Source organism: Taudactylus pleione, unplaced genomic scaffold, assembly GCF_031769625.1.
Source record: "Taudactylus pleione unplaced genomic scaffold, aTauple2 ptg001661l, whole genome shotgun sequence".
NCBI classification, from domain to species: Eukaryota; Metazoa; Chordata; class Amphibia; order Anura; family Myobatrachidae; genus Taudactylus; species Taudactylus pleione.
Window position 1 is genome coordinate 1,001,463 of NW_028286058.1, and position 18,322 is coordinate 1,019,784.

An 18,322-nucleotide genomic window follows, 5' to 3' on the forward strand; every position below is an offset into this window, starting at 1 on the left:
TACCGAGAGACTTCTGGCTAGAAAATACTACGAACGTTCTCCTCGCCACATAAAAATACAGAAAGCTAAAAATCAACAACCAAAATCATAAAACACGGTGGAACAAAAGGCTGATATGGGTATACTAGATGGACTTACCAACGCGTTTCTACTGACTAGTTTGTATATTATCTGGGGTTTCACCAGCTACTCCAATAAGCAAACTTTCATCTGATTGGTCAAAATCAATCTCTTTGGTATCAGAGGTCAGAGAAAATGTAGAAATATTTTATTTTACAATTATTATAGTTATTTATTTATTTATTTATGCATTTTCAATCAGCTCTGATTGTAGGGTAATTAGTTTAATTATGCTCCAAAAAGGGTGCAATGGTCAATTACTGTTATCTCAGTGTGCCCAATTGGCGAATTTCAGCCTGCAAACCAATTCATATTTTTATGATGGTGACTATATGAATAGAATGTTTAACTATTTTTTCAACTATTTTTATTTCATTTTTTAGGAAAACTGATTTTCGAGGGATAATATAACCAGAGTATGTGTAACTGTGGGTAAAAAAAATGCAATGCAGTAAGTACATGCATCCTGCAGGACCCGTCAGGCTATTTATGTGGCACGCATGCTGTCCTAACTACCCCTCCTGTTCTCTTTGTACTCCTCGGCAGTAGGCAGGACTAGAACAAGGTACTGAATAAATAACTGAAAATAATCATAGGTGCAGCAGGACTTGGGGGTGCAGGTCTGACACCCAGATTCTCTCCTGCTTCAGAAGATCTGCAAAATCACTATTTTCAAGTATCCATTAGACCAAAACCAGCAAAACAGAGACTCTACTTTTCTAAACTTTAGCTACAGATATCAAAACCAATAGAAGATTATACTTTGAACCCTTAATCAGTAATATATAGAACCATATAGTATTTTATCCTTGAGTAATAAAGCACCTAGTCATAGAATCAACATCATTCAAGAAACTAAGGGCCTGATTCAGGTTGGATCGCAATGGTGCGTTCGCACGCAGCCGGCCGATGTTTGCAATCTGCGCATGCATATAAGACGAAGTGCGCGTGCGCGAATCAGGCGCTGCGATCGGGAATGCGATCGCAGGCAGTATGCAGACCCACCACTCAGTGATTGACAGGAAGTGCCTTTTGTGGGTGGTGACGGGGGGTGGTCGTGCGAACGTAGGCTCATCAGTGCATTCGAACGCCATTGCAGGGGCATGCATAAATTATTCACGGCGAACCCATACGCAGCCTGAGTGCTCACTGCGTGCAGGAAGTTTAGCAACAAGCGTCAACCACAAGTGTGCGTGCATCTCCGATGTTACTCGATGTTACCGATGATTTTGCGTGCATTAGCACGGATGTAAGAAGAGGGTAAGGGGGCTGTATTATGTAGTGCTGGGCGTCTGCATCTTGTGCGAATGCATTCATTAGCATATTTTCACGGTGGCCGGTTGCATTCCAACCTGAATCAGGCCCTAAGTGTATGTAATTTTCTACCTGTGCCCCAAACATTTCCGGCACCCAGAGCAGCAGCCTCAGCTGCTGTTCCCATCATGCTTTAGGTACCCAATGATATGTGCACTTTACACAACTGATAAATGCACATTTTAGATATAAACTGACCAATTAAATAAGCATGTACTAAAATAATTGCTAATTATAAATGCCATCAGAACGTGCAAGTCCTATATGTTTCCAACATGCCATTCCTGCAAACATGTTAATTGAATTTATCATTATAGAAATTGATATTGATACAATAATGATAGACAAATCTGTTGTGTGCACTATATTATATTGCTGTTCTAGGTACTGTAAATGAAAGAGTGTTCTGTTCTATTTCCTTGACTGCTTACTTGTTGATAAACATCATTTATCTTAAATGACTCTAACAAACCTAGAAAATTGCAACTCCAGAAAAATTAACACTTTATAGGTTTTGTGTGGTGTTTGTATTAATAAAGTTTATATCTGTTATAATTCTATGCACTACACAAGATTGTAATTTGCATTGTTATATGCAAATTGTGTGATGTTTTATAGGCTAGAAAATTGATACATTTCTGTTAACTTTTCTGAAGGTGCTTGAATGCTGGACAAAATGGATTACAAATGTACAATATGTTATTTACAGATTAAAGTTATCTTGTTCTTTAATAGACTTTCAAAATTTCCAGTATTAAACTATAGTTTTATTAGTTAAAGTCACACAATACAATAAAATAAAATGTGGTCAGATTATCAAAATCAATTTAAATCAATCATTGAAGCTCGTTTTTTTTTAACGTCAAAAATAGCTAAAAACACGTTAAAAAAACATCACATATTTAAAAAAATAAAATTGAAGTGATACAGTATGAACAATTGCCCAATTAATTAGAAATATTTAAAATAGTTGATTCTGTATGCTGAAAATGTGGACAATAGGGACTTTAAATATCTAAGATACAGATAAACTCTAAATTAAACTCCTTAAAATGGAATGTGAAACAATGTTTTTTTTTTGGGGGGGGGGTTAAATATTTTTAAATCAGTAACTGCAGATCTCAATAATATCTATAAATTAAGTGACAAACTCATTCGGCAGAAAGTGAAATTGTAAGGTATAATTTTTTTCAGTATATGAAATGATGCTAACCTAACCAATAGACAACCTAATAGACAACACAAAGCAAAAAGTGACAAATAGCGACTGGGGACACGATTTAAATTGTTCCATTGGACATTTTACTTCTCTGGGGCATAAACAGTAAACATTTGACATTTAGCTTTCTGTATTTCCCACAGATTAGTACATTTACTTTAGCTAAATGGCTTAGGGTGAATCAAATGCCAAAAATATAATACAATAAAAAAAAAATTCCAAGAGACTTATAGAAAAATAAAATTCAGTTCTTCCGACGCTGTATTACAAATATGTTACAGATGTGTACTCATACAAATCGCGGCAGATACCAGGTGACTCTGCCTCGCCAGGCGGCTTTTCAGTCAAAATGCATGTCCTATACGGACAAATAGAACTACTGGAATGACAAAACTGTTTTGCCAGTGTACGTAGACCACTGTAATTTGTGACATTTGTACATCTGTGTGCGACTGAGTCTGAATCTGTTTAAAAAGGGCTCCTATGCGAATAGCCACACTAAGGTCCAACGTGCTTAATCTGCGACTTTGTACATGCGTGAAACCAATTCCTGTGCGGTCAAAGTCACAGCCCAGTGTCTCTAGTACACTGACTGCAGCTTGTCGCTAATTTTGCGATGCATATGATACACAAAATGTAAAGACATTCACTGTATGCTACTCCTCCTGAAGCATCTCAGTCTCACCCCAGGCATCTCACGCCATATGGCATATAGATACTAGGTGTAGGAGAACACATTGGTACTTAGTGGACAGATTTCCGCTGTACAAATGACTTTCTATATTCCTTATTTCATTAATATCTGTGTATATCTCTGTGTGTCACTTTCTCAGGACAACTGTGAAGGGAACACAAAAAAAACCCACTCAATACCATTTATCTTGCCTTAATCACGGGTGGTTTCTGTATTAATAATTATCATAGCCCCTACTATTGTGCTGTGCCACCAAAGGATTTATAGGGAAAATCTATGCTTGTCAGTGTGTGACACTGGTACCTTTTATCTATCCCTGAGCAAGTTCTTTATATACCATTCTGAAACTTTGCACAACTTGGAAGCATATTACTATCCACCCTGAGTATACACTTTGGTTTGCACAGTGATGATGATTGAGTTCAAGCTGAAGAGCACATGAAGGTTAGATTTGGCTGTAACTTTGTAGTAGCCAATCAAAATATTTTCCATGAGAAAAAAGTTACTCTTGGAATTCCCATTCAGCCCAAACCTTTTAGACTCTGATAGCGATGAAACAGTTAAAAGCTAATTCACAAGATGGAAGGAACCTCAGCTTACCGTGAAATCTGGGAATTCCGACTCTGCGTCACATGGAGGAGACGGCTGGAAAGGTGGTGGAAGGTCCAGCGCAGATGTTTGCCTTTGGGACGAAGCAAAGAAAATAGAAGTGAGGAAGGACAGCAAATTAAATACAGAACGGAAGGACCCTGCCAGTGAGGTGAAGTAATAGGGGTGTGAATCTCTATTAGTAAACAACCTTGTAAAAGCCTGGTCTATAACCTACTCATGGGCGGTCTTCCAGCACACTTATGAGTTATATGTCATTTTCTGACACATTTGAATCGTATAATGTTATTTGTGCTGCCGGACACATACATAGGAGTATTTATTCTCCAAAACTATTTTACTCACTCAACTTCTTGCACTTAAGTTGCTGTGGAACTACAAGTTTCAGCATGACCTTCCAGCCTTTGCACATGTATATGAGGGCATAACTCTTGATAAGGTTACCCGTGACTCTGCAGTATTTAACCCTGGAGGGCATGCTGGCACTTCTAGTTCCACATAAACCAGATTGCCTGTTTTAGCATGTAGAGCCTATAATGAACTCATAGCCGTATGGTTTTGAATTTCATCTCTGAGGGTTATTTAGAAAAGAAAAAAAAGCGAGTAACTTACCTTCCAAAGTAACTGTCCTAAGAATATAAACACAGTAAAACATTCATGGGGTCAAAACTAGACACAAAGAGGCATATGTTCTATGTCAGGCTAAACCAACAGAACTGAACCATATTTACTAAAACAAACACCCTCTGAGAGCTGTCACTTTGATGAATTTGGTGCTGTTTGTTTGCATTTTGAATCCAAGTTTGACATATAAAGCATATTATTAATAAATTGTTATATTAATAATAAAAAAATATTATTATTCATGAGAATAATCATGTTTATGATCTGTAGAATAAAAAAAGGACAATTTTATACAAATTAAATGCAATCGTCTATTATGTAAACAGGACACGGAGTCCTATGAACACATTTCTACAAACATTTGCAACAATTCTGGATACGACGGATCAAGCTACCTTTTCACATTATTGTTTGAAATATATTTTATAGATAAATTCAGCTTATTGTCCATTTAACAGCACCCCACACAGATCAAGACATCACAAGTAACGGATAAGATTAAATAATGATGAAAACGTGCCCCTGATTTATCAGAGATTGGAAAATCTCTTCTGTACTATAGATACCAATGCAACCGTGACATATATTTCAATTTATAATTAAAAAAAATTATCTAAGTAAGGGGATGATATTATAAAACTACATATTTAATTTCAGATGCACTTCCAACACCCAATTAGTTTACAGATTTTTTTTTTTTATAAAGTGTTATTTTCTGCTAATCTGATGGGGCCTTTAAAGCACACACAGATCTGTCAATTTAGGGTAAAAATTATAGTTTAGTAAATCACCTCCCAAATTCTCAGTTTTAAATAACAGAAGAACAGAAAGTTCTTGTAAGTAATGTAAGTGCATGACTGTATACACAGTTAAATAGGAAGGTACAGAACAATTGTGGGGAAATTTTATTTTAAGTATACTTTTAATTTGTGCTAAAAAAATGTTACAGTTCACAAGACATTAAAACATGATATATTTTTGTAAGTTTATACACTGTTATCTTGGTTCTTAAATGTCTTTTTCCTATTTGTGATTTATTTTAGTAATTATTAAACATCGAGTACACCAAACTGCGGCAAGCAATCCGAACCCAAATTATAGTTCTGAAGCAACTTCTATTCAGCTTTTAATAAAATATTTTCTTAAAATTTCTTAAAATGTTTTAAAAATAAAGTATTATTAAAAAAACATTTATTAGGAAATTTCACAAAATAAAAAATATTTGAAAATAATTAATGAATAGCTGGAAATACATAAAAAAAAGATCTGTAAAGAGAGGTCCAAGAGGACTAAGTTTGAAAGGCACAGTATTCCCTCATTTTCAGATGCCGACTCTGAGTTTACAAACCTCTCACTATAAATATATAAGGCATGTATATATATGTGTATGTATATATATATATATATATATATATAGTAGAAACAGCAAACAGACGGCGGCACTCGGAGACTTTCATGAAAAAGTAAGTGTATTAAATATCCATAACAGGCACCAACGTTTCGGGACCGCTACGTCCCTTTGTCAAGGTAATCACCTTGACAAAGGGACGTAGCGGTCCCGAAACGTTGGTGCCTGTTATGGATATTTAATACACTTACTTTTTCATGAAAGTCTCCGAGTGCCGCCGTCTGTTTGCTGTTTCTACTGTATGGATTTATGCGGAGGGCACCGGAGTTGATGATCATTATATATGTGAGTGCCGATCCACGTAGTTTTCTATATGTATATATATTTATTTATATATACAGTGTATATTCACAATCAAAATATATATATATAATGCACACAGACACATCACACTTGTATCATCTCATTAAATGTATGCAGTGCAACATGTAGGCATAGAGTGAGTTAATCAAATTTGGGACATTAAAACTAAGATTTAATATTTTTCATATCTGTATTTTGTTTTCCTATTTCTAAAAGAAACACATTGTAATATATGTTTATTTTATTTGACCTAGTTATTGTAGTTACACTACAAAAAGGTCCAAGACTATTATTTGTTTATTGTTTTATGTTAGTGTTGAAGATGTTTCTCCAAATATCCATCTGCAATTAGATTTATTCACAATCTAATATTTATCTGAAAATATTGTTGCTATAAAGTTCTGTTCTGCATTATGTGACATTGCTATGTATCTACAGGGATATACATACACATGTAATGTCTGATACAGTGTGATATAAGAGGAGCCTGTGGATTCTAACTGATAAATGGGTCCTATATGTCACACGGAAATATGTATGCACCGAAGGTCAGATTATCTCTGGCTGATTTATATTGCTTTGTTTTACTTTAATGTGCATTCCTGCAAACTGTGCCTGATGTGCTCACCATAGTATTATATTTGTGGTCAGCAAGTAAGAGCACTGATTGATTATAGGCTTCCACTGGGCTGTAAGGGAGAATGATTGCTAAATATTATTTTTAAATAATAAAACAATGTAAGTGACTTGATACATTGTGTAAGGGGCAATGTTTTGAGAAAGCTAAAAATAATTTTGTCAACCTTGTGACTTGGAATGCTAGATGCTAGACAACATTCAGTCAAACGGTGGCTTCCCAGTTGTGGAGCTACAAGTCTCAGCATGTATACCTCTAGTTACAGACACTTATGGAGCTACAGTATTAAGGAACCACCTCTGTCCCAGAGTCTAATATATATCTGGTAAGGGATGAAACTGCTGCAGCGTGGGAAGAAGGTACATTCTGTATGGAACAAATAACTACTGGTCCAGCCTCAGCCAATTTGCTATATACATATATATATATAGTTCATCAAGTACAGTACAGCAGCAAATGTAATGCATAATATAGTGTACAGCTATTTACCTCTTCCTACTGTGGATGTATCTAGTACAGTAACGATAGATAGGTATTTATTGAAACTTCCTTTGCAGCTCCAGGATAAGCAATAAGGAGTAGGAAAGACACTGATTGCAGCAGTTACCGAGAAGTGACAGACGCCGGACACTAGTATCACATCACCGGCTCTCTGCAATAGACATCAGTGTGACCTCACCACAAAGCACACTGCTCCTGCTCCCCTATAATGGCAAGCTATGCACAGCGAGACTCACACATGGAAGGGAGACAGGTACTAAATGTATTCAGATTAACTTTACCCAATTCAATGAAACGGTACATAGAGAGCACTGTAATTTTAGACTGAAAAATGTACGAGAGAGATAGATAGATAGATAGATAGATAGATAGATAGATAGATAGATAGATAGATAGATAGATAGATAGATATGAGATGGATAGATAGATAGATAGATAGATATGAGATGGATAGATAGATAGATAGTAGATAGATAGATAGATAGATAGATAGATAGATAGATAGATAATGAGATAGATAGATAGAATAGATAGATAGATAGATAGATAGATAGATAGATAGATAGATAGATAGATAGATAGATAGATAGATAGATAGATAGATAGATAGATAGATAGATAGATAGATAGATAGATATGAGATAGACGAGAGGGAGAGAGAAATGTTATTTTGTGGAGCTTGTATTAGGGGTATAACTAGTGAGACCCTCTCTATACACTCCGGCACTAGCAGTGACAGAGGGTGCAACAGTCTAATCATGACGGTATAAAATAAATACCATGTACCAGAGCAGCCACAAGCAATCCCTGACTCTGCAGCTGCTGTTGGACTACAAGTACTAAGATGTCTCCGAGCTGATGGGACTTGTAGTTCCACAAGATAACAGCTGGAGATCCACATATTTCTGACCTCTTAGTAATTGTTACATAGCTGCTTAGTGCCAGCTCTTACACCCCTCCCCAGCCCCTCTCCGGGGTTCCCGGGGCACTTACCTCCCCAGCCCCTCTCCGGGGTCCCCGGGGCACTTACCTCCCCAGCCCCTCTCCGGGGTCCCCGGGGCACTTACCTCCCCAGCCCCTCTCCGGGATCCCCGGGGCACTTACCTCCCCAGCCCCTCTCCGGGATCCCCCGGGCACTTACCTTCCCAGCCCCTCTCCGGGATCCCCGGGGAACTTACCTCCCCAGCCCCTCTCCGGGATCCCCGGGGCACTTACCTACCCAGCCCCTCTCCGGGATCCCCGGGGCACTTACCTTCCCAGCCCCTCTCCGGGATCCCCGGGGCACTTACCTTCCCAGCCCCTCTCCGGGATCCCCGGGGCACTTACCTCCCCAGCCACTCTCCTGTCCTTGCACAAATGACTGACGCCAGAGGTTACAGAGAGGATGGTGAAGCCACCACCTGATTTATTGTCGTCATTCCTTTAACTTAAGGTATAAATAGCACATTCAGTACAGTGTATATTTGTGCAACATGTCGGCAACACACATTTATTTACAGGTAAAAGTAACCCTCTATGTACAGGTCCCACCACTGTGCAACTGGGCAGCCTCCTGTGTGCAAGTCCCCTGACCTCCACCACATCCAAGGGGTCAGCTGTCAGAGTCCAGCTCCCGTCTGCCCTGCTCCTCCGCCTTGTCTGGGGCAGACTTGGAGCCTTTATTCCATTTCTGTCCGTTCTCTGACTCCTCCGAGGAAGATCTCTTCTGCCTCCTCCACTTGGCTCTGCGGTTCTTGAACCACACCTGCAGGAAGGTGCACTGGTCAGACAGCTGGAGTGATGATGAGGATGATAACTACTACTACTACTGATGATGAGGATGATAACTACTACTACTACTGATGATGAGGATGGTGAAGGCTCTCATGGCATGACTCATCTTAGCAGCCCTCTGGCAGTGCATTGGCTAAGCCAGAGGTTCCCAAACTCCGCCATTACAGTCCAGGTTTTTAGGATATCCATGCTTCAGTTCAGATGGTTAAATCAAATTGACCGAGGTACTAATTAAGTAACCTCTGCTAGAGCATGGAAATCCTTAAAACATGGTGTGTAATAGCGGACTTTTGGAACCTCTGGGTTAAGTATTGAGAACTCATGAAAGGGTTAAACAGGACGGGACTACCCTGACAATGCTAATGGTGATATATGGATAATAAGATAATTACACATCATGGCATGCCATAGGGTTAGCTCTAGAGCTGGTAGGGTATTTAGGGGTTAAACAGAGATATGGCGCCTTATAGCTTAACCTGAGAGAGCTAATATAGGGATCAACTAACATGAAAGTAGAAGAATCCAGGCAGTTAGCTGGTTAATAAAAGATAACGGCATAGTATGGGCTAGGCACAGGTAATGCAATGTATTTATGAGTTAATCAGGAAGAGATGGTTAGCACAAGGGGTTAATAATGATGGGGGAATCAGTCTGGGGAAAGGTCACAGCCTCAGATGGGACACTGCAGCCCCAATAGGGGGCCCCTGGCCCAATTCCCAGGGACTCACCTCCACTTTCTCCTCCCTCAGGTGGACTCTCCTGGCTAGTTGCTCCCTGGTGCCCACATCTGGGTACTTGGTCTCCTGGAATAGGTTTTCCAGAGCTTCCAGCTGCTCATCTGTGAAAATGGTCCGGTGCCTCCTCTTCCTCCTGCAGTGCAGCTGGTTGAGGAGCTGTAGCTCTGTCCTGGACAGTGTGCCCACATTCATATAGGGCAACATCTGGTGGGGTACAGGGGGCATCAGCACCGTGCCTGCCCCGTCATAACCTGCAGGAGAAGGGAACAGTTAGAGCTGAAGATGTCCTGCAGCCCTGATACCACCCAATGGCCCTCAGTGTCCGGGCATTGCCCCAGGCTTAGGGGTCTATTTAATAAGCCTTGGATGGAGATAAAGTGGACGGAGATAATTTACCAGCCAATCAGCTCCTAACTGTCATTTTTCAAACAGCCTGTGAAATGGCAGTTAGGGGCTGATTGGCTGGTACTTTATCACCATTCTGTTTATCTCCGTTAAAGGCTTAGTAAATAGACCCCTTAGTGTTGTAATTTGCTGATGATGTGTCACTGAGATCAGTTCCTATCTGTGTGTAGGTCTGATCAGTCTCTATCAGTCTCTGCTGGTTATATAATTATTATAATTATAATTATTATTATTAATAATAATAATATCCCTGTTCTCAGATTCTAAAGTTTAAATACTGTGGGGGATAAGATTGGAAAAATAACATGGAAGTCTATAGATGTCAGTATTTTATAATGTATCTAAAGTCAGTGTGTTTGTATACATCGTATTAAGCATGTTTAAGAGGCATAAATCAATGCCTATTATACAGTATATGAATTGGAGATGGTGGAAAAGCAGATAGTCAGTGATGGGCCCCTGAGACTAGGAGCCGCCTGTCACAGACAGATGACAGTACATGATCCGCTGTACAGACAACGTTCATACAGTACATATATACGTGTAATAATAATAGTGTATTAGCACTACCGGCATGTACTACATACAGCAGGGATCATAGTATTCGGTACAGGATTCCATATATACAATAGGTGTTATATAGTGTACAGAGAATACAACATTTACAGCGTATGTGGAATACATACTGCATAGGCGAACCTCAATGTATGGAACATGTTATATACTGTGCACATACAGGAGATTATAGGACGTACAGTGATGTGGAATACATACTATATAGGCGAACCTCAATGTATGGAACATGTTATATACTGTGCAGATACAGGAGATTATAGGATTTACAGTGTATGTGGAATACATACTGCATAGGCGAACCTCAATGTATGGAACATGTTATATACTGCGCAGATACAGGAGATTATAGGATTTACAGTGATGTGGAATACATACTATATAGGCGAACCTCAATGTATGGAACATGTTATATACTGTGCAGATACAGGAGATTATAGGATTTAAAATGTATGAGGAATAAATATTATATAGGCGAACCTCAACGTAGGGTATATTTTATATACTGTGCAGATAGAGGAGATTATAGGATGTACAGTGTATGTGGAATAAATATTATATAGGCGTACCTCAACATATGGAATTTGTTATATACTGTGCAGATACAGGAGATTATAGGATGTTGTGTATGTGGAATAAATACTATATAGGCGAACCTCAACGTATGATATATGTTATATACTGTGCAGATACAGGAGATTATAGGATGTTGTGTATGTGGAATAAATACTATATAGGCGAACCTCAACGTATGATATATGTTATATACTGTGCAGATACAGGAGATTATAGGATGTACAGTGTATGTGGAATAAATACTATATAGGCGTACCTCAATGTATGGTATATGTTAAATAATTAAGAGGTACCGTACAGGAGAATAGGTCACGTGCAGTAAATGTCTTGTGGAATAGAAATATAGGTTGTATGGAATATATTACAACGTACAGATATAGGAAAGATTGTAAAGCACAGTGTATGTATAGTGGATAAGATATACATCAATATATAGAATAAGTTCCAAGTAAAAATATACAGGGAAATGTATAAAGTACATTTTATCTGAAGTGAATAAGACATATCAATGTATAGAATATTTTATATTTTACAGATACAGGAGAGTTTATAATATACAATGTATGTGTAGGGGATGAGACATATATAAATGTATGTAATAAGTTATAGCATATACATACAGGTGAGTTTATAATATACAGTGTATGTGTAGGGGATGAGACATATATAAATGTATGTAATAAGTTATAGCATATACATACAGGTGAGTTTATAATATACAGTGTATGTGTAGGGGATGAGACATATATCAATGAATGTAATAAGTTATAGCGTATACATACAGGTGAGTGTATAATATACAGTGTATGTGTAGGGGATGAGACATATATCAATGAATGTAATAAGTTATAGCGTATACATACAGGTGAGTGTATAATATACAGTGTATGTGTAGGGGATGAGACATATATCAATGTATGTAATAAGTTATAGCATATACATACAGGTGAGTGTATAATATACAGTGTATGTGTAGGGGATGAGACATATATCAATGAATGTAATAAGTTATAGCGTATACATACAGGTGAGTGTATAATATACAGTGTATGTGTAGGGGATGAGACATATATCAATGAATGTAATAAGTTATAGCGTATACATACAGGTGAGTGTATAATATACAGTGTATGTTCAGTGGAAACTTTATAGACAGGCTGTATGCCCAAGTTTGGAGTGAGTTATAACAATACAGATAGAGTATAATATATAACTTTACACTGTACTTGTAGCGGATTTTATACAGGCGCTCGCCAATGTATAGAATAAATTATCATTTACAGATATAGAAGCGTTTATAAAGCGCAGTGTAATTGATGCTATATAGGTGTGCATCGATGTATGGAATGAGTTATATACTGTATAGATACAGGAAAATATTGCATACAGTATAGATATGTAGCAGATCCTCTACGCGTATATCACGAGTTCTATAGTGTAGAGATATATGAGAATATATGGTTTATATTGTATCTGTAGTGGGTGTTATACAGGCGCACATCAATGTATTAAAACAGTTATATAAAGATACAGGAGGTTGTATAAAGGACGGTATAGTGGGTGTTATAATGGCGCACATCAGCAACAGTGTGTATACATCAATATATGGAATACATTATATAAAGATACAGAAGAGTCTATAAATCACGGTATAGTGGGTGTTATACGTGCGCACTTCAATGTATGGAATAAGTTATAATATACAGTACAGATACAAGAGAGTGTAAAGCACTGTATAGTGGATACCATATAGAGGTGTATTTCAATGTATGGAATAAGTTATAATATACAGTACAGATACAAGAAAGAGTGTAAAGCACTGTATAGTGGATACCATATAGAGGTGTATTTCAATGTATGGAAAAAGTTATAATATACAGTACAGATACAAGAAAGTGTAAAGCACTGTATAGTGGATACCATATAGAGGTGTATTTCAATGTATGGAAAAAGTTATAATATACAGTACAGATACAAGAAAGAGTGTAAAGAACTGTATAGTGGATACCATATAGAGGTGTATTTCAATGTATGGAATAAGTTATAATATACAGTACAGATACAAGAAAGTGTAAAGCACTGTATAGTGGATACCATATAGAGGTGTATTTCAATGTATGGAATAAGTTATAATATACAGTACAGATACAAGAGAGTGTAAAGCACTGTATAGTGGATACCATATAGAGGTGTATTTCAATGTATGGAAAAAGTTATAGAAAAATACAGGTAAGTCTATAAATAACGGTGTAGTGGGTGTTATACGGGCGCACATCAATGTATGGAATAAGCTGTATATATGTGACCAGTGGATCTATAAGCAGAACCCCCCCCCCCCCTCCCTTCCCCAGGTGCCTGTACTGAGGGTCCTTACCTGTAGCTGCTGTGACACAAGAACACTGTTGTGCCCCCAGGGACTGAATGGACCCACAGCAGGAGGGGCCCACTGGAGTCTGTAAATGTAACTGTCCATAATAGTAGTTATTGAATCCCAGCCTAGATCCATTCACCGCCTGCAGGGAGGAAGCGGGGGCCACCGCTCGGTTGTAAAATCCGCTGTAGTCTGCACCCCCATATAGAGAGTCCCCCAGGCTAGAAAACACCACAGGGCCATTCTGTGGGAGCAAGACTGACTCCTTGCAGCGAGGTCTGGCAGCCAAAATGTTGTCGATGCTAAACATGCCAGAAGGCATTCCACAGGGGTGTGGGTCAGAGAAATGGGTCAGGGTCCACTTTTTGGGGTGCTCCTCTCTGGCAAAGGGCAATCCTCTGCTGGAGGGGGGGCACTGTGGAGCACTATTCAGCTCTGCAACTTGTCCAGTCTTCCTGCAAACTTCATGCAACCCTATCCCAGCTGTGCCTCTCTCCTTATATACACCCACCACGTCACCCTGGGCTCAGTCCCTGCAATGCACATCCCATGCACAGCAGCTCCATTGACTGGGGGATAGGTAGGAGGGGGCAGCTCAGTGGGGTGACATGAGACTGATCTGTATATTGAGATTTAATGAAATCAATCTAATCCACTCCACTGCTAAAACCCTTTACAAACCCCTCAGACTTCTTTTAAACTATCCCTGGGAGCTAATTGCACATTCTTATAATCTGATTAATACTATTGTGCTGCAATCTAGGGGCTATTAACCCATTCATTGTATGTAATGTGGAATTAATGAGTGTAACTTCCCTGGTCAACAACTTCACACACTCGTTAACCCTTCACCCACCAGAGGAGTCAGAAGTTGCCCCAGTCACAGAAATCAGAATTATTGGTGAGTGTTAATGCGTTTTAGATTGCATACAGATATTTTTTCTTTGTTTTGATGTTTTGTTTTGTTTTTGTTTAGTTTTTACACCCATATTTTTTTCTTTAAACTTATTCGCAGTTTTGTAGATTGCGATAAAAGAGGTAAATATAAGACAAAAGGGATAATAATCACAAAGATGTTTATCTGTTTGATGCAGAGTTTAATAGAGTTAATAAATGAAGGAAACACTTTGCTATTACCTAAAAAGGACCAAAAAGTAACACGTTTAGTAAACAGAGTCTTTACAGTATTATTCGTGCAAATGAAGTGGATAGTAAGTGGTTCCAATGCCAAAATATAAATAATAATTCCAATAAAAACAGGTACAAACATAGCATTATTCACTTGGTAATTACATATATTTGCACCTTTAATTCAAAGATTTACTTGGAAACTGTCCCCTATTGTGAGTTTTCTATACATCCTGATCATAGCTGTAAATAGCAATAAACGAAGATACAAGTTTAATATCTGTCATAAAGCTAAGTTGATGCTGTTAGGTGTGGAGCTTATTTTGCATTTATTAGGACTTGGGGCTGGCTGGCTGGGTGATTTGCAGAAGGCTCGGGCTGGCACGGTTGCTCCTGACAATCCACAGGAGGTGAAGTGAATCAGATTAGACTATTTGCCCATCAGACGTCTATCACAGAACGAGGAAACTGTACACAGCATAGCAAAACAAACTATTAGTCTCTGTTTACAAGGAACAAATGATTTGCTCCAACATAGAATATTCCCATTAATCTCTAGCAAAACTTGTAACTTCTCTTAGCACCGCCAACACTCTGTCTGCTCTCTGCCTAGAGTAATGAGTAATGGATGGGATGTGGAAGGGGGAGGGGGCTTATATAAGATAGATAGATAGATAGATAGATAGATAGATAGATAGATAGATAGATAGATATGAGATAGGTAGATAGACAGACATTATGGAAATGCCTGTGATGATGAGATAGATGGATATGATATAGATAAAGAATGTCACAGATAAGTAATAAGGCAGATATAATAGAGACAAAAACTTAGAAAAAATATTAATGAGAGATATGAGATCATTAGATAGATTGATACATACGATTATATAAATATTATTGAGCTAAATGGATAGATATGTTATAGATGCTATCAATAGATGGATAGATATTAATTAGAAGAATAGATATGAGATAGATAGAAAGATAGATAGATAGATAGATAGATAGATAGATAGATAGATAGATAGATAGATAGATACCTAGATAGATAACACATAGATAGATAGATAGAGATAGACAGATATGAGATAGATGATAGATAGATAGATAGATAGATAGATACATAGATACATAGATAGATAGATAGATAGATAGATAGATATGAGATAGATAGATAGATAGATAGATAGATAATAGATAGATAGATAGATAGATATGAGATAGATAGATAGATAGATAGATATGAGATAGATGATAGATAGAGATAGATAGATATGAGATAGATGATAGCTAGATAGATAGATAGATATAGACAGATATGAGATAGATGATAGCTAGATAGATAAATAGATAGATATGAGATAGATAGATAGATAGATAGATATGAAATAGATAGATAGATATTGGTAACAAATACACTTTGCAATGCTGGTATGTGTAAATGAGTTAGTCCTGTGCTGAGGACAATACTGACCATCTCAGCATACTAAGCAAAGTAACGGGCTATTTGCACTAATCACTCCGTACATTGTCTATTAGTATGGCAATATGTGGCTTATCTGCTTCATCACCTAGGATTTATGCCTCCACTGAGACCATATGCTGCTCCTCATTAATTAACACCAGCTATCCATTGTCATACACATAAGAGAGCAGCTACTGGCGGACACATACTATATCTGGTTTAGTATAGGGATTCGCTTAACACCCGCCCGTACTTTTCAGCATAATCACCCGGATGTTGTATATTGTGATGTTAATGCATAATGCCCAAGGATATATATATATATATATATATATATATAAACTACGACATACAGTATTATTACAGAATCATGGTTTATTTTCCGATGCACAATTCAAATCAATTTAATCTTTTTTTTCTTGCTGGCAGACATGTTATAAATGTATAAATATTCAGATTGAAGACTCCTGATCTCTGTTCCCAAATTCTGTGCTGGGGAAGAGTAACAGCCTAATCGTTTGCTGAGGGGCAATTGTGAGAATAAAAAAATATATAGCAGATATACTGCGGTAAATTGTGCGGCCAGAGGCTGCCAAGCAATCGCCCAGTTAGCGGTAGAGTCACAGCGTGGGGCGCAAAAGCGCGTGGAAAGATGCGACAGCCGCGGAACAGCGCATTGATTACCTGCAATCAGCCCGGTAATGATTTTTAGGCACAGTCTCCTACTGTAGCTACTCTCTGGCCGAGAAATCCTAGTGAGTTTTAATAATAGCCGTCCTATTTATCACATTAAGGAGGAGATCAGTACATTGGCCGACGTTGCGGTTAGGCAGGGGCAGCATATGCAACAATTTGCAGATCTGATGCAGGAGAAATTGATGTTTATTAGCTATGTTTGTGATTTAGATAAAACCCCTTCTGGCACAAAACTTTACTATTAAGCACACTAATCCCCTGAGTTGTACGGCAGCAAACACTGTGCCGCTCTAATATGGTGTTTTCTCTTATTATCCTCCGAAACAATGTGTCATTACATTAAAACATTTCATCCTGGCTCTCCAGAAATAGTGCAATAATAATAATAATAATAATAATAATAATAATAACAGTAATAATAATAATAATAAAAAATATGTATATATATATATATATATATATATATATATACATATATATATATACACACACACTTATATATATATATATATATATATATTTACACACATATAAATACATATATATATATATATATATATATATATATATATTTACACACATATAAATACACACATATATATATATAGATACATACACACACAAACACACATATATATATATAAATAATACGTACATACATATGAACACACATATAGATATATAGAGCGTAATAGCATTTTTAAACATACTTCAGAGTATAGATATATATAAATTCAGCAAGGGCGGCACTCCAAATATAACAGCTGAAACGTCCCAGGTGCCCTTCGCAAAAGCCCCACACAGGAAGCCCAGATACACTGTCAGCATTGGCGGCACTCCTACAAATAGAGTAGATACACATACAGGTAAGTATGCCAACGTTTCGCAGCTGTAATGCTTCATCATCAGGGTCATAATGTCCGGTGCGGACAGTAAATATATATATATATATATATATATATATATATATATATATATATATAAATATACTGAATTATGTTTAATAATTTAGATAATATACACATCTTAAGATTGATTATGCGCTGAATGAAATCATAGTTCAAGTTTGTATTTAAAACCATATCCCGCATTTGCATGGCAAGAAAAATACCGTTAACATTTGTCCAAAATTTCTGTTTAAATAGTGAATATTGAACAAGAGTTAG

At 37.4% G+C, this 18,322-nt stretch overlaps 1 protein-coding gene across 2 annotated transcripts in view; it reads right to left on the reverse strand.

The window, feature by feature from the left end:
• Nucleotides 1–14,324, reverse strand: part of GSC (goosecoid homeobox) — a 37,753-nt gene extending 23,429 nt beyond the window's left edge. The window contains exons 1-3 of one of the 2 annotated variants that reach the window (XM_088464355.1): nt 13,868–14,324; nt 9,931–10,190; nt 8,809–9,173 (exon numbers count right to left, since the gene is read on the reverse strand). In XM_088464355.1, the coding sequence (XP_088320481.1) occupies nt 9,021–9,173; nt 9,931–10,190; nt 13,868–14,186 (732 nt within the window). In that variant the 5' untranslated portion in view covers nt 14,187–14,324 and the 3' untranslated portion in view covers nt 8,809–9,020. Of the gene's footprint in view, nt 1–3,947; nt 4,030–8,808; nt 9,174–9,930; nt 10,191–13,867 lie in introns of those variants that run through there. The other variant, XM_088464356.1, reaches the window with a different exon arrangement.
• Nucleotides 14,325–18,322: the final 3,998 nt, after the last annotated feature.